Source organism: Muntiacus reevesi, chromosome 16, assembly GCF_963930625.1.
Source record: "Muntiacus reevesi chromosome 16, mMunRee1.1, whole genome shotgun sequence".
NCBI lineage: Eukaryota > Metazoa > Chordata > Mammalia > Artiodactyla > Cervidae > Muntiacus > Muntiacus reevesi.
The window spans coordinates 54,514,473-54,532,223 of record NC_089264.1 but is presented as its reverse complement, the minus strand read 5'-3'; the positions used below and the strand labels follow the sequence as shown (position 1 = coordinate 54,532,223).

The 17,751-nt window shown below is 40.6% G+C and overlaps 1 protein-coding gene across 3 annotated transcripts; it reads left to right on the top strand.

Moving 5' to 3' along the window:
- Positions 1-2,539: 2,539 nt before the first annotated feature.
- On the top strand, positions 2,540-17,504 carry TLR1 (toll like receptor 1). Of its 3 annotated transcripts, XM_065907213.1 has the most exons (4): positions 2,540-2,613; positions 5,177-5,274; positions 13,974-14,083; positions 14,534-17,504. In XM_065907213.1, exon 4 carries the CDS (start codon positions 14,600-14,602, stop codon positions 16,988-16,990), a length of 2,391 nt encoding a protein of 796 aa, XP_065763285.1. In that variant the 5' UTR covers positions 2,540-2,613; positions 5,177-5,274; positions 13,974-14,083; positions 14,534-14,599; the 3' UTR covers positions 16,991-17,504. The 3 variants fall into 3 exon arrangements, with proteins under 3 accessions (XP_065763285.1, XP_065763286.1, XP_065763287.1); XM_065907214.1 differs by lacking the exon at positions 13,974-14,083; XM_065907215.1 differs by lacking the exons at positions 2,540-2,613; positions 5,177-5,274; positions 13,974-14,083 and adding an exon at positions 14,123-14,224.
- Positions 17,505-17,751: the final 247 nt, after the last annotated feature.

Here is a 17,751-nt window from a genome sequence, read left to right as displayed (position 1 = left end):
GCCACCAGGGAATCCCATTAGACAAGAATGTGTTATAAAAGTATCCACCTTGGAAAGGAAGAAGATGACATTCTGCAAATGACATGATCTTATTTGTAGAAAATGCTACTTAGGAATCTGCTGGAAAACTAATAGAACTAATACACAAGTTCAGCAAGGTTGCAAAGAAGATATACAAACAGCTAATTTATACATGAAAAGATGTTCAACACCATTAGTTATCAAAGAAATGCAAATTAAAACCATAATGAGATACCAATTCATTCATAAGAAGACTATAGTAAAAGTCAGATGGTAATAAGTGTTAGCAAGAATGTGGAGAAATTGGAGCTCTTATACACAGTTGATGGAAAGATAAATGATGCAGCTAGCCTGGAACTCCTCAAAAGGCTAAACCTATTTACATACGAAGTAAAAACTTCATGCTTAAAGATCTAAATATATACCCAAGAGAGAATGTCTACCCGAAACTTGCACATGAATTTTTTTATATTCGTAACAGCCATAAGTGTAAACAACACAAATATCCATTTGCTGATGAATGGATAAATAAAATGTGGTATACCCATACAATGAATAGTTATTTAGCAACAAAAAAATGAAACTCGATACATGCTGCAACATGGACGAATCTTGAAAACATTAAGCTAAGTGGGAAAAAGCACAAATAACCACATTTTACATGATTCCATTTATATGAAATACTCAGGCAAATCTATAGAAATTATTAGGACAATCTATAGTGGTTGTCTAGGTCTGAGGCAAATGGGGCATTGGAAAGTGACAGCTAAGGGGTGTGGCTCTTTGCAGGGTGTTGAAAAAGTTTGGTTATGGTAATGGTCGCACAATTCTGTGACTTTACCTTAAGTCATTGAATTGTTCACTTCAAATGGGTGAAATTTTTATGGTATATGGATTATATCTTAATAAAGTTTTTGTTAAAAAAAAGCAAACACTGGTACAGGTCGCATCTAATTGGCAGAATGTGTACATTGCCATGGATCCAAAAAGAAACACCTGGGTATGGAATTAAGAGGGGCAAAAACTGTTGTTGAGAGAAGCAAAGAGGTGCCTAGGGTCTCAGATACGAAACCTCTGTGTTGAGTTAGCTCTTTGAGTTGCTGTTGACTCGACTTAGGCTTGTACTTATTTGCACAGTTATGATAAATCCACCTAGTGACTGAGGACCAGCATGCGTCAAACCTACTGGATAATATGGAGGATAAAAAGAGGCGAGTGAGCAACTCAGAGAGGGGATGAGCTTGAAGGGAAACACAGGACTTTGTGAGTGCTAAAGTGCTTTTTCTGCCCCGCTGACCTCTCCCCTGGGTATCACTTTCTAGATCTAGTTCACGTCAAATGTCTTTAGGGAGCCAGAAGCGGAATTGTTAATCAAAGAGCATGCTTATCTCCAGTTATAGGTCTGGGGGAAGTCATGGTAAGAGTGGAGGGAGAAGGAGGTTCATTCCTTCAGTCACAGAAATATAGGTACACCTCCCTTCTTGAACAAATTGTGAGGGGATAGGAGGAAACCGAGAGAGAGAATAGGACAAGTCAAAAAGCACCTCAAGGTTCTTAGTTTAGGGAAGCTGGCCTTGTTCCCTGTGGTAGAAAAGCTGATTCCAGCAAGAATTGCAACCAGCTTGCAACCTCAAGATGTTGAGGACATCTTGTAGAACCAAGCTGAGCACAAGTTCAGAGGAAGAAAGCTAGCATTTCTCAGCTCTATTTGCCCACTTGTTATCTTGTTACTGTTGCTGTTTTTAAAGACCAGAGCCACGCTATCAGGTTGGATTCCTTGAGCATGCCAACAGCAGGGAAACACATAAAGCTTTATCGGAGAAAAGAGATTGTTAGCTAGCCTATTTTCCACATAGAGATTTAAAGAATCAATTTTTGAAGAAAGCTTGAAAAATTTGAGTACCAGATTTTCTCTGCAAGCCAATTTATCAGAAAAGACATGATTAGCATCCATTCTGTAAAAGCCCATGAGAGATTTTTTTCTCCTTATGAATTTTAACAAAACTTTGACCTTGACCTCTGCCTCTTTCCACCTTCAGTCACTTTTAATAGTGGCCTGATTGAAGAGTTAGAAGTGAAACACCTCTACCCCCACGTCCATCAGCATGGTGACGATAAGCATTTTGAATTCAGCAAATAAGGCATCACTGTCTCAATGGACATGAGTTTGAGTAAACTCCGGGAGTTGGTGATGGACAGGGAGGCCTGGTCTGCTGCAGTCCATGGGGTCGCAAAGAGTCGGACATGACTGAGCGACTGAACTGAAGCAAATAAATCATCTGTGGGTTATTAATACCGTCTCCTTCACTTCATTAATGTAGACACTAGTGAACTGATTGTAGGGAAGGGGAGGCCACAGAGAGGTGATTCTATCTTATTGCTGGTCTGTGAATCCACAGACCATTTCTACACATGAATAGGAGAAAATAGGTTTACACTGACTGTGTCATGTAATTTCAGTGGGATTCAGTAGGTGGCGTATAAGAGCTTACCCAGTCCACCCACAAACTTTAAACCAGCGAAATAAAATGTTTGAGGAAGTATTTGATTTTTCTGCAGACTGCCAAAAGGACAGAGGAACAGGCCAACTTGGTAAGCAACATCTTTTTAAATTCTGTAAAGTAAAATAAATGGTGTAACTAGTTATTAGACCCCCAAATCTCAGACATCTCTATGATTAAGTCCTGGGTGATTTTCTAAGTGAGTTATTTCTGATATGTACTTACTGTGACTTGAACTAGCATTTATTTGTCAGTTGCTTGTTCTGAGTCAGAGAAAGGGTTTTGTGTTTGTGTGTATTTTTTTTTTTTTAAATGAACCTCATCTCAGGCACGATTTACTTTCAAGAGGTTTGAGTTGATAGATGGCTATTTGGGTCACAAACATCTCACGGGTTCTGACAGAGCGGCTAGCAGCTGGTTCAGAGGCACTGCTCTTTTTATCCTAGTCCCTCCGTGCATCTCTCTGTAATGAACATGCTGAGGACAATGAGCTGCAGGTAAACCACTCCTGGTGCAGTGCTGCCCAGGGACTCCTGTTTTTATGGGCAGGTGCATTTGAATTTTTTCTCTGGGCAAGTCCCACGATTTATATTTTTTTCCTGTTTTCTCAGACTACTGAAGCTGTCCTAGTGTGCAGCTATTGAAGTGGAATTTCAGGTTTTGAAAATGTTTCCCAGGCTACACCCTATTGGATCCAAAGAGTTGTGAGTTTTTCTTTACAACAGAAAGCAAAAGTTCACATAACCGCATAGAAAACAAAGCAGAAAAGCTCTTGAACTGGTTTTGATCCTTTCAGCCTATGGTTAATATTTATAGCTGCTTGCCCTCGTGCAAAGAAAACTCTCAATAAATATGTGTGGTACTGAACTTAATGGGCCAGATTGATTGTATGAGTGTTAGCTATTAAGACAAGTCAAAGTCTCGACTCCATGCTTCCAAAGTCTTCAGGCAAAGGCAATTCACATTTATGGATACACTGAATCATAAAAGGTGAGGCTAAACCTACCATGATCATGAAAATAGACAGAAACACACCTGGAGATATTTTTATACTATCAAATTACAGCAATCTATTACTAGTTAACTTTGCAAATAATAATTTTATCTGGCAGTAAAGTAATTTTGAGCTGCTACTATAGATGAGATTCTGTGCTGTTCATTAGGACCTTGACAAAAGTATTGATTTTCACTGATATAGCAAGTTTATACAATTTGTATGTCCTTTAAGTTCCTAAACCTGGTGTCTCAGGTGGTGAAGAATCCGTCTGCAACATAGGAGACCTGGGTTTGATCCCTGGGTTGGGAAGATCCCCTGGAGAAGGGCTTGGCAACCCACTCCAGTACTTTTGCCTGGAGAATCTCCATGGACAGAGGAAACTGGTGGGCTACAGTCCATGGGGTTGCAAGGAGTCAGACATGACTGAAGTGACTAAACACATGTATGCAACACTTTGACTTCTTAATTATAGAAATATAAATGATTTAATAAACTGAATGCTTCAAATAGTGACTGCAAGTGAAAAGGCAAAATGGAAGTTGAGCAAATAGAAGATATTTGAGTCAACTAATTCAGCCAGGCAGAAAACTGAAGCCATTCAATGCTTGAAGACAGGGAGTTTGATACCGACCAGGGCTCTCTGCCTTCCCCAATCATTGGCAACGGACTAGAGGCCAGACAAGAAATTCAGGCAGGACTTCACTGGGGCCCCTGCTGCAGCAGAGGAAGCCAGAACAGTAGCAGCTTCCTTTGTTCACTGGCCTGAGGGGGAGGTGCGCTGGTCCCTTCTATGGGGTGAGGTTAGAGGGATGTCCAGAGGCATGGCTGGAGGGGTGGCTTAGATGGTTTGCTGACCCCTTTGGCATTGTGTGCAAGGGCACACACAGCCTGCTTTTGCTCCAGACCCCCTGACTTTGCTCTAGGCTCTTTGGAGGTGCAGTTGGGCTTTTTTGATCTTTCAGTGTCTTCTGTCCAGAATTTGTCTCAACTGCACATGCATGCAGTTGTTTTTAGTCCCTTGAAGTTTCCTCATTTTTTGTTGCTAGAGGAGATGTTTGCCAAGATGCAGGCACCACAGCCCTGCAGCCAAAGGTCCCTGGTCCCTGCCTCTCTCAGTTTTATAATGTGGTTTTTTTCTGGTTGTTGCTGCTGTTTAGGAAACGACAAGCTGTCCTATCCGCTTTCCTCTTGCTTGTGGTGGGTTCGCTGTGTGCCAAGCACTCATGTCTGTGCATGGAGTCCTGTCTCTGCCCCTTGTCCCTCTGGCCACTCTGGGCATCACACCCGATGGTACTGACCACTGCTTCCTTGAACTCTGGTGTTTGGCTGGATGGTTAAAAGATCCCTAGATGTGGGTTCAGGTTTAGGAATAAGTAAAGAACCCCATTTGAGCCTTAAGCCCAAGCTGCTCTTGCTTCAACTTAACTTATACAGGATAGTTCTCTTTTGATTTATTAGGCGCTGGCCCAGGCAGTAATGGAGTATTATTTTTATTCTCATTGAAAAATTTCTCCTTGTGTGGGTAGCTCTGTCAGGGAGCTGGAGAGAGAGACTTGGGACATTTCTGGGTCTTTCAGCCAAATACAATCAGTGACATAGAAATACCACCTGTACTTTTCACATACATTGTAATGTCTCTGTCCCCTCCCCTCTGCAGGGTCTTCATGAGCAGTGATGAAGGGGGCATACATGGCCCTCTTTGATGTTTGAAGAGGTCAGGATCACCAAGGCATCATTGGGCATCTCTGTGAAAGGGTAAGTCCACGAAATTCCCCCAACTAGATAAATTTGCATGTCTCACTTGGGGAACTTTTACAACCCACGGTTGTGTCTGGGACATGAATTATTTGGGTCCCTCAGCTCTCCTTGAGAGATCTGAGGGGACATGTGAAGAGGAATTTAACTCTTTGCTGATACTGATGGCCTGCTTATATAATGTGGTTCTAGGAGGTTTTGAATAAGTTCCTTAAACTATCTGCATAGCCATGTAGCCCCCTCACTGAGCGGGTCGCTGATGGTGAGAGGGTTCACTGTCTAGGGTTCATACCAACTAGACCCTCTGGTCTCTTATGCTATAGGAATGCGGATAACAAAATAGTGTCTGAATCATGGTGGGCCGGTGTAATGACATAACCCAGGACAATACCTACTATATCATAGGGAATACATACATGTTTGATGAATGAATGTGTTGCAGAAAGGAGGACCCCTGTCTGGGGCCCAAGAGTGGGCTCTTGTCTAACACTCAGGAATGAGTTGCCCATGGAGACACCAGTGCTGACAAAGCAAGAGACTTTATTGTGGAGGGGCGGCTGGGTGGACAGCATCAAGGTAAGGGAACCCAGGGGGACTGCTCCGCCACATGACTCAAAAATCCCAGGTTTAATGGGATTAGTTTTATGGGATTAGTGATGGAATTAGTTTCCGGGTTGTCTCTGGCCAATCATTCTGACTCAGGGTCCCTCCTGGTGGTGTGAGCATCACTTGGCCATCATGGATTCCAGTGAGAAGGGTTCTGGGAGGTGAGTAGGACACTTGGACTGGTGTCTTCTCTCTCCTTTTGACCTTTCCTGAAATCTTCCGCTTGGTTTCGCATTCCTTACCAAGGACTTCCTGTTTAAGATAACTCCTGTAGGTGGTTACCATGGTGCCTGGCTAAGGCAAGTGGTTTTGTTGCAGGAAGGGGGACCCCTTCCAGGGCCCGAAACTGGGCTCTTGTCTAACACTCGGAAATGAATTGTCCGAGGAGACACATGCTGACAAAGCAAGAGATTTTATTGGGAAAGGGCACCCGGGTGGAGAGCAGGAGGGTAAGGGAACCCAGGAGAACTGCTCTGCCGCGTGGCTCGCAGTCTTGGGTTTTATGGTGATGGGATTCATTTCCGGGTAGTCTTTGGCCAATTATTTTAATTTAGAGTGTTTCCTGGTGGCGCACGCATCGCTCAGCCAAGGTGGATGCTAGCAAGAGGGATTCTGGGAAGTGGACGGACAGGTAGTGTCTCCTTTCGATCTTTTCCGAACTCTTCCGGCTGGTGGTGGCTTATTAGTTCCGTATTCCTTATCAGGATCTCCTGCCATAAAACAACTCATGCAAATGGTTACTATGGTGCCTGGCCAGGGTGGGTGGTTTCAGTCAGTGTGCTTTCCCTAACAATTCCCCCCTGAGAGACTTTATATTCAAGATGCTTTTTGGGAATTGGGGCGGAGGTCTCTTTCTTCTGTAACTTTTTCCTGCTGTGCCTGGGCGTAGGCCTGCCTAGCAGAGCAGAAGTTTCTCTCTACCTGATCTAAGTTGGAGTTTTATATCTGAAACCAGCTTTTATTTTTGTAATAACAGTGACTTAGTTTGAAACTGTCATCGCCTCTCAGAGGTAAAATAGACAGGGGCCAAACAGGAGACCTAACAGGATGGTCATCACTGGTCCCCAGAAACAGGAGGCACCACTGGGATGATTGGCTGGTGGTCAAGCAACAGAGCTGTGTTTTAAGAATCTTATGTTTAGTCTGAAGTTACCATCTTCCACCTGGGTGGGGACTTTAGTTCTGTAGAAGAACTCAAAAGACATTGTTATGCATTTTTTTTTTTTTTTGAGTAGGAACCAGGACCCGTCTCAAGGCTGTACCACCATTTGATTGTTTTCCCTCTGTTTCTATATATATATATATATATATTTTTTTTTTTTTTTTTTCTGATTGGCAATTGTTTGAATCTACTCTTTGGAACTCAGGGAAGGTCAAGGAGGCTGAATAAAGCCTATATTTTACAGTACAGCAGATCTGTACTCCAGAGTCGCCACCCCGCAGAGTCCTGTTTAGTTTTATTTAGGCAACAGGGCAACTATGACTGTGATAACTTTTTGTCAAAATGGGGCATAGGATCGCCTCAGCTTGGAGAAGAGACACTGAATTGGAAGTATTTTTGAGTTTTAAGTCTTAGATCTGAGTCTTGTATGATTAAAATCTCAATCTCTTGGTCTGCCATTTTGTTGTAACATATCCAGTTAGTAGTAGCTGGAGAAGGGATAACTGGAGTTTTAATAGACAAAGTAAATCTCTTTTTTTTAGAAGAATAGGCCTGAAATCCAGTCTGGACCTGGCACTTCAGGCAGACTTGTAGCCAGGTGGCCAGTTGCCTAGTTTTATAAAAAGTAAGATAGAAGTTACTAGCTTCCCGCAGACACTTTTGAGAATGGTAGCCTCTAAGCCTGACACGACTCAGAAAACTCAAGTGTTTAGCAATACAATGTCTAATCTGAAATTATATCCATAGTAACACCTGGTTATTTCCCAGGATGTCTGAACCATAGCTGAGTACTCTATTTTGACTTTTAATTGTAAAATTTTTTTTTAATAGCCAAAGCATATGGCACCATTAATGATGTCAGTGTTTCTCTAGGTATGAGAAGATGCAAGAATTGGGACTCATAAAATCTCTTGAAAAGATCTAACTATCTGAAGGCCTGTTCTGCCAGTTTTTCCCAGAGCACGGAGCACCTCATTCCTGATCTTTACCCTGAACTCCTTTCAGGGCCGTTGAAAGTCAGCAGTTGCAGTGGCCATGATATAATCACTGTAGATGTAGATGGCAAGTGTCAATCTTCAGTTGGCAAAGCCCCTTTTTGCTCACAAACTTGACGACGATTTTGAAGGGGGCATTTCATGACCTTTTTATCCCATGGTGCTGAGAATGTCCATTTTCAGGTTTGGCAAAGATTTTGTCGACCGGCTTCTCAATGTGCTGTTATTGGATTAGGCCATAAAACAGTATTTAAAATTTTCTGGACCACCTGTCTTACTAGCCTCTTGGTCCAGGAAAACATTCCCTCTTGTTGCTTTTTCTCATATCTAGAGTTATACTGTCATCATCATCGATTTCATAAGGAACTATATATTATTTTATCAGAGGCCTCAGTCACACATTTGGCAGTGTAAGAAACAGCAATTTTGTAAAACAGGTGAAATACAAAGAACATAGCCAGCAGTATTAGTAAAGTCACGAGTAAGACTTAAGAGCTTTCATTAGATGTAGCCCAGTATATCCCAGGTCGTCTGACTTAGTCTACTCTGTACGAATCTTTATCTTTCAGGGAAATTATACATTGGCATCACCATCTATAAGGCACATAGCCCAGTTTTTTTAGTGTTACTAGACTGATTATCCTTAGTATGATTTAATTGTTTTTAACACAGAGGAGACTTTAAACCTAAATTACCATAGCTTAGTGTTATTTATATAAATCTATCTCATAATTGTGGGAGACTTTTTTTTCCTTTGCTAAAACTTTTTTTGTTGCTCTGATTGAGCTTGAGGAATAGAAAAAGACTCAAATTTATGGCCAGAGTCAGAGTAGGCATTATTAATTGGCCCAGTGAGGGGATTCGTCTGGTAGTATCACAGTGACCTGAATATGACTCTAATTTTTTTTTTTTTTTAAGTAAATTTTCTCAGGGCCAACCAATTAGAGTCTTGTAGTAGAGAAATTTACCAAGGTAACCCAGAACTAGATACAGGTAATTGGCCACAAACCCAACAATTGGATTGATTTTTAAAACTAGCATAGGATCAGGCCTATGATAGAAAAGCATTTGATTTATATGCAAAGGTCTAAGAAGTCAAGAAAACATTAAAAATGATCATATGAATCAGGTCCAGCATCTTGGACAAGCTGTCTACCTCTGATGTCGTTGTCGTCTCATCCTGGTGTACTGTAGTTTCTCTTGTTTGAGCATCATTTTAAGGTGAGATCAGGTCAGCTGTCTTTTCTATAGACCAATCCAGTGTAGGGGCCTTTGGAAGTGGGAATTAATCTAAGAGTTAATTTTTTTTAGTTTTATTGTGCAAGAGCTAGTTAAGAGTACCTGATAAAAAGTCCTTCTATCCAGGTTGGAGACAGTCCCTTAAATTATGTCTTTTTCCAGTCCTGGTTGCAGGTCATGAGGCATCTAATCTTTATCTAAAGATAGATTATTGAGGTAAGCTTCAGAAACAAACTTAGGGTGTTCTTTAAGAATTTAATTAAATTTTGCATTAATATCACATAACAGCAAAGAACTATCCAAGAAATGAGTCTTACTACATGCAGACCTCTATGAACAAACTGGGATTTAACATTTTTTGAAATATCTTTTTTTCCAAAGTTACCCTCATTTTTATCAAATATAACCAAATTAAGGCTATTTTGTTTGCAAAATAGGTCTGTTCTCACTAATTTTGGTCTGATGATTTATATAACCATAATTGATTATAGACTTTTTATTTTGCTGAAACACCTATAGAATCTCAGACTGAACTTTTAATATAAAACAGGGCTGGGAAACTCACACCAAAGGCTTATCACAGATTTTGAATAACAAATCTAGGTGAACTCTTCTCTTTTTAAGTTCTCAAAAATTCCTTGAGATTTTTGTACCTGTTAGTGAGATAACATTTTTAGCTCATTTGATAAACTTACTGGAAACTTAAGAGTTTCAAATTTCTGGAGGAGTCAGATAGAGAGAAAATATAATTGTTTTGTTCATAACGTATAATTTTACCAAATTATTTTCATAATTAATTTGAGAGGAATGTTTTCTTTACTCCCGGAAAACACAAGATTTAAACCTGTAATTTTTCAGATAGAAACCATAAAAATTATAAGCATATTCGCTGGTTCATTTAGTCCTTTGTTAACTTTTGTGAAGTCATCAGGTTTCTCATTAGAACACCAAGACATATCAAAATGTTAAGAACTCCATATAATTTCTAGGATATCTGTATTAGTAATTTTACCATATATTATAACATGAGCAGATTTTTTTGCTCATTTGATAATCTTTTTCATGTAATTTAACCAACCAAATAAACACAGTTTAATATCTCTCTTTGGGATGTTTCAGGGGCCCTCTGAAGCACCCCAAAGTTAGCTAGAGGTCAAAGGAACTTTAAAAGAATTCGATTTAGGAATTTTTATCGAAAAGATCAATTAAAAGCGTTTAGAACATTTGGTCAGATTTAGTCAATGTTGATGGCTGTATCATTTAGCTTGTTGATATGTCACAATGGGCGTAAATACCAAGCAAGGCTCAAGGTCTAGTGAAAGTCAGCTCTGCCATCTTGGACCTAATTGGCTCTAAGCAGTTTTCTTACAACCATGTCATTCTTAACAAAATCCACTTATCTAACTAATTGTAATCCAATTTTAGAAAGTCCTGATTATGCATAACTCTTTTTAATACTTTTTCATACTTTTTACTGAAAGCATACTTCCTGCTTTTTTTTAGCAACCAAGAGCTAACTTTTATATTAGCATTTTATAGATTGGTGAGCATAAATACCAGTGATAAATTCTAAAACCCTTGCTTTCTTAAAACATTTTAGGATGGCATCAAACATTATTCATTTATGGTCCCAAATCTCTTTAGTTTTTCTGTAAAGAAAATCAGTGTTTAGTAGTAAATGTTTCAAAATCTTATTTTATTTGGAAATGACCTAATTATTTAATAGACTTCCAATACTTGGTTTAGCACAACCCTTAGAAATTCAAGTTACGCCAATCTGGGGAGACTATTGTAGACAGATATTCTTAAAGAATACAAACTCATATCTCATTTACATTTTTTTTAGAAGTTTCTTTACTCGAGGTAATTTCCTTGTTGACAAACTTGTAACAGATATAATATTTAGCTTATATTAAACCTAGGTTTAATCTTCTTCTTGATGTTAATTACTCTAAGACATGTCTATATTAGATAGGTCAACAAACAAACATTAATATCAGATATTTAATACTGAATATTTCCCAGTTCACCTGAACCTGGAATTTATTGTTTAATTTAGAATTATTTGATTTGTAAGCGCTTACCTTTTTTAAGCCAATTAAATAGAGCTCATTTATAAATTAACCTAAAAAATATTACCCAGAGACAAAAACATACCAAGACGTATTTAGACAGACACACTGCAAGATCTAGCTTCATTTTCGAAGTTTGGTCATGAATTAGATATTACAATATAAAATTTAAATAACATTTTAAAAGGCTTTTTTCTTTTTTCTCTCAGTCTCAGGAGTTAGAGATGGTCTAGATAAGTGTTCCTGAGAGCCCTGGTCTCAAGGCACAGGGAAAGAAAATCAAGTTCTAACAAAATGGCGGCAGGTCTAAATGGTGGCCAGACAAAGCAAAATGGCCGTCACAAATCACAACACAGAACAGAGTTAATGCACACACATATAAACCTGGCAGTCCTCATCAGACACTCCCTTAAATACAAGAATGCAGTCTCTCAGAAAACCTTCTACAGAGACACAGAACTTCAGATGTCTTCAAAGATTTCAAAGGGAGGAAAGGAAGCCAGGTTGAAAGAAGAAGGAGGAGGAGGCGGGAAAGGGGGGCAAAAGGGGTGGCCTTACAGATGTCTCCTGCCACCTGCGGACACCCAGGCGTTATGGGACTTTTCCCTGGGCTTCCAGAGAAGGGAGGACTGGAACTCGGCCCTACCAGAAACCAGACCAGAATTCGAGTTCTCTGCCAAGAGGAGGTGATCAGTCTCCAATCCACAGCTCAGGCTGAGGCCCTTCGACCAGATTCCTGTGTCCAGGACCGGGGGACTAGAAAAACGGGAAGGATAGGAAGGGCTAAGGAGAGGAAAGAGAGAGGGAAGGGGAGGGAGGTCAATAAAATCTCTTGTTCCTTACCGGTCGGGGCACTCTGGCCAGTTGTCCGCGCCAGGAGGAGACCAGGGACAAAAGGGTCCCAGTCGCGGCCGCTGGGTCTGGTCCATTGGCAGGCAAGCTGGCGCCTGAGTACCCCGAGTGGTCAGGATGTCAGTCTCAGCGAAGAAGATGTCCCTTCGTGGTCGCCATTTGTTGCAGGAAGGGAGACCCCTTCCAGGGCCCGAAACTGGGCTCTTGTCTAACACTCGGAAACGAATTGTCCGAGGAGACACATGCTGACAAAGCAAGAGATTTTATTGGGAAAGGGCACCCGGGTGGAGAGCAGGAGGGTAAGGGAACCCAGGAGAACTGCTCTGCCGCGTGGCTCGCAGTCTTGGGTTTTATGGTGATGGGATTAGTTTCCGGGTGATCTTTGGCCGATTATTTTAATTCAGAGTCTTTCCTGGTGGCGCACGCATCGCTCAGCCAAGGTGGATGCTAGCAAGAGGGATTCTGGGAAGTGGACGGACAGGTAGTGTCTCCTTTCGATCTTTCCCGAACTCTTCCGGCTGGTGGTGGCTTATTAGTTCCGTATTCCTTATCAGGATCTCCTGCCATAAAACAACTCATGCAAATGGTTACTATGGTGCCTGGCCAGGGTGGGCGGTTTCAATCAGTGTGCTTCCGCTAATAGTTTCACTAAGTGTTTCCCCTAACAAATGAATGAAGAGAAGTTTTCTGAATAAGAGAGAGAAGGAAAATGCTCCTATCTAAAACCTTTCCGTGGTTACTGACCCCCTCATCACTCTCGGGATAGAATCCCAACTCCTTGCAATGATCTGCGCTCTGTGTTCTTGGCCTGAACTCCCCTCACTCACCTGACTCCATGCTAACATTGGCCTCCTTACTGTGCCTCAGACAAGCCAACCTCAATCCTACCTCAGGACCTTTGCACTTGCCTTTTCCTTTGCCAGAAGGAAATGCCTTCCCCCCACCAGATCTTCCCATAGATGACTCATTCACTTCATTCTGATTTCTACTCCAACATCACATTCTCAGAAAGGCCCTCTCTGACTAATCAATCTGAAAAAGCCACCACCAACCATTGTTATATACCTACCATTATTCTTGATTCATTTATCCTGCTTTATTTTTCTGTATAGCAGATATCACTATATGAAATTATTATATGTTTATGTTCTGTCTTCCCTCTAGATAATAAGCTCTTGAAAATTAGAACCTTATCCTGATCATTGCTTTATCGCTGGTTCCTGAAACATGACCAGAAGGTTATCCATAAATACTGATTGAAGAAATCAATGACTGAATGAATGGATTTTCTGAGAGATCTTTTATCATTTTCTGAAAGATCTTTTATCAAAGTTATTGCAGTGTTACTGACCATGTTCCTTATGCTGTATATTACAACCCCATAACTTATTAATTATATACTGGTGATTTGTACTTCTTAATCCCCTCACCTGTTCCTCCCACCTCCCATCCCTCTTTCTGCTGGCACACACCCATTTTCTGTATCTATGAATCTGTTTCCATTTTGTTTGTTTTGCTTTTTAGATTCCACATATAAGTGAGATTATGTGGTTTTTGTCTTTGTCTGACTTATTTCACTTAGCATGATACTTTCTAGACCTACTCATGTTGCAAATGTCAAGAATTCATTTTTAATGACTAATAGTCCATTATGTAAATATATATGTATATACACAAAGACTCACACAAAACATCTTTATCATTCATCTATTGATCCTAGTTTTTTCCCCATATCTTGGCTGTTGTAAATAATGCTCCCTTTTTCTCTTATAGGAATAATCGTCATTGGATTTAGCGACTACCTAGATTAGGGGTCCCCAACCCCAGGGCCATGGACTGGTGCTGGTCCATGACCTACTACGAAGTGGGAGGCACAGCAGGAGGTGAGGAGAGATTGAAATCAAAACCATCCTCCACCTCCATCTGAGGAAAAATTATCTTCCACAAAACTGATCCTTGGTGCCCAAAATTTGGGGACTGGCGAGTCCTAGATAATCCAAGATGATCTTCTCAAGACTCTTAATGTAATTATTTCTACAAATGCCCTTTTTCTAAATTAAATAATATTCAATTAGGAGATCAGGACATGGTTAGGAGGTGGACATGTGTTTTTTTGGGAGGAGGATCACCATTCAGTCCATGACATATCCATATTAAAAGTTATTTGATTAGAGGTAGTATAATTGTTTATGAATATGTGTATTTTCCTGGTTTCAGATTGTGTGACTCCCAAGAATGTAGCCTTCATTTAATGAGCCTCTAGTAAAAAAATGTTTAATGTCAGTCATGCTTAATTTAATACAGTCATTTAATGCTGACTTTTTTAACCCTAGGATCTGTACTGTATCAAGATGCTCTGAAGAATCACAACTACCATTAGGAATGTCTACTGTTACAAAATGACTAAAAAAAATTCTAACATCTTCCATTTTGCCATCATCTTTATTTTAATACTTGAGATCAGAACCCAATTATCTGATGAAAGTGAATTTTTAATTGACAGGTCAAAAACAGGTCTCACCTATGTTCCCAAAGACTTATCCTTGGAAACAACAATCTTAGATATATCACACAACTATATTTCTGAGCTTCAGATGCCTGATATCCTCTCACTATCAAAGCTGAAGATTTTGATAATTTCTCATAATAGAATCCAGTATCTTGACATGAGTGTTTTTCAATTCAACCAGAAACTGGAATACTTGGATTTGTCCCACAACAATTTGGAGACGATTTCTTGCCACCCTACTCTGAACCTCAAGCACTTAGACCTCTCATTTAACGCATTTGATGCCCTGCCCATATGCCAAGAGTTTGGCAACATGTCTCAACTAGAATTTCTGGGGTTGAGTGCCACACAGTTACAAAAATCCAGTGTGCGGTCGATCGCTCATTTGCGCATCAGCAAGGTTTTATTGGTCTTAGGAGACACTTACGGGGAAAGAGAAGACGCTGAGAGCCTTCAAGACCTTAACACACAGAGCCTGCACATCATTTTCCCCACAGGAAAGGAATTCCATTTTATTTTGGACGTGTCAGTCAGCACCACGGTGAGTCTGGAACTGTCTAATGTCAAATGTGTGCTTGATGATAATGGGTGTTCTTATTTTGAAAATGTTCTGTCAAAACTTCAAAAGAACTCAAGGTTATCAAATCTCACTTTAAACAATATTGAAATAACTTGGAATTCCTTCTTTACGATCCTCCAGTTGGTTTGGCGTACAAACATCGAGTATTTCTCCATTTCAAATGTAAAACTACAAGGTTACCTTGGCTTTACAGATTTTGATTATTCTGACACGTCACTGAAGGCCTTGTCGATACACAAAGTTGTCCATGATGTGTTCAGTCTTCCACAAGGTTCTATCTATAAAATCTTGTCAAATATGAACATCCAACATCTCACAGTATCTGCTGCGCATATGGTCCACATGGTCTGCCCATCCCAAGTCAGCCCATTTTTGTATTTGAACTTTTCCAGTAATCTCTTAACAGACATGGTTTTCAAAAACTGTACAAACTTGGCTAATTTGAAGACACTTATCTTACAAAAGAATCAGTTAAAAGAACTTGCAAATATAGTTCAAATGACCCAGGAAATGAAGTCTCTACAACAACTGGATGTTAGCCAGAATTCCCTGATATATGATGAAAGTGAAGGAAATTGCCCTTGGGCCAGAAGTTTATCAAGTTTAAATATGTCTTCAAATATACTTACTGACTCTGTTTTCAGATGTTTACCTCCTCGGATCAAGGTTCTTGATCTTCACAATAACAGAATAAGGAGCATCCCTAAAGATGTCACTGGTCTAGGAACTTTGCAAGAACTCAATCTTGCTTCCAATTCTTTAGCCCACCTTCCTGGATGTGGTATCTTTAGCAGCCTTTCTATACTGATCATTGATTATAATTCAATTTCCAATCCATCAGCCGATTTCTTCCAGAGCTGCCAGAAGATCAGGTCCCTCAAAGCAGGGAACAATCCATTCCAATGTTCCTGTGAGCTGAGAGAGTTTATCCAAAGTGTAGGCCAAGTATCCAGTGAAGTGGTAGAGGGTTGGCCTGATTCTTATAAGTGTGACTATCCGGAGAGCTATAAGGGAACCCCTCTAAAGGACTTCCATGTATCTGAGCTATCTTGCAACACTGCTCTGCTGATTGCCACCATCGTGGTCCCTGGGCTGGTGTTGGCCGTTACCATGACCGTCCTCTGCATCTACCTGGATCTGCCCTGGTACCTCAGAATGGTGTGTCAGTGGACCCAGACCCGGCGCAGGGCCAGGAATGTGCCCTCGGAGGAACTCCAAAGAACTCTCCAGTTCCATGCTTTTATTTCATATAGTGGGCACGATTCTGCCTGGGTGAAGAATGAATTAATACCAAACCTAGAAAAAGAAGATATAAGGATTTGTCTCCATGAGAGAAACTTTGTTGCTGGCAAGAGCATCGTGGAAAATATCATCAATTGCATTGAGAAAAGCTACAAGTCCATCTTTGTTTTGTCTCCCAACTTCGTCCAGAGCGAGTGGTGCCATTATGAACTCTACTTTGCCCACCACAATCTCTTCCATGAAGGATCTAATAACTTAATCCTGATCTTGCTGGATCCCATTCCACAGTATTCCATTCCTAACAGCTATCACAAGCTAAGAGCTCTCATGGCACAGAGAACTTACTTGGAATGGCCCAAGGAGAAGAGTAAACGTGGACTTTTTTGGGCTAACCTAAGAGCATCCATTAATATTAAATTGATGGGAAAAGCAGCAGAAATAAGTTACACAGAGATTTAAAAATTTTGCTCTGCTGCATTTGGGAAATTGTTGCTGACTTTGGAAGCTCTAACAATGACCTTATTTTGTATTGACATGGATATAAACATGATTTTGAATTTAGGATGTAGATAAAACTATGGAGCTTCCCTCGTGGCTCAGTAGTAAAGAGTCTGCCTGCCAGTGCAGGAGAGACAGGTTTGACCCCCGGTCTGGGAGGATCCCACATGCTGCAGAGCAACTAAACTCATGCACCACAACTATTGAGCCTCACTCTAGAGCCCGGGGGCTGCCAGTACTGAGCCCAAGTGCCACAACTACCGAAGCCTGTGAACCCTAGAGCGCATGCTGCGTGACAAACAGAAGCCATAGCAGTGAGAAGCCCTTGCGCTGCAACTAGAGAATAGCCCCTGCTCACTACAACTAGAGAAAAGTCCACACGGCAACCAAGACCCAGCACCGCCAAAAATAAAATAATTACATAAGCAATTTAAAAAGTGTTTATGTCTTTTCAGGCCCCAGTTCCTCATGTGTATGTGGTAATAAAAATTGATGAAATGATATAACTTCAATTGAAACAGTTAATTTCTAACACAAAAGGGATTCATCTCTTTCTTTTATAGGACTGAATTTATTGAGTTTATCATTTAATCGAGAGAAGCACCTGTTCAAACAACTTCAGTTGATATACGTTCCTGTGCGCCAATCAGGGTCAATGTTAGAAGACTTCATGCCTTTTGTAACTGTAGCTGGGTTTCTATCAGTTCAGTTCAGTTCAGTTC

Coding starts and splice junctions, on each gene's coding strand:
- TLR1 (XM_065907214.1), top strand. CDS start 14,600: ATGACTAAAAAAAATTCTAACATCTTCCATTTTGCCATCATCTTTATT.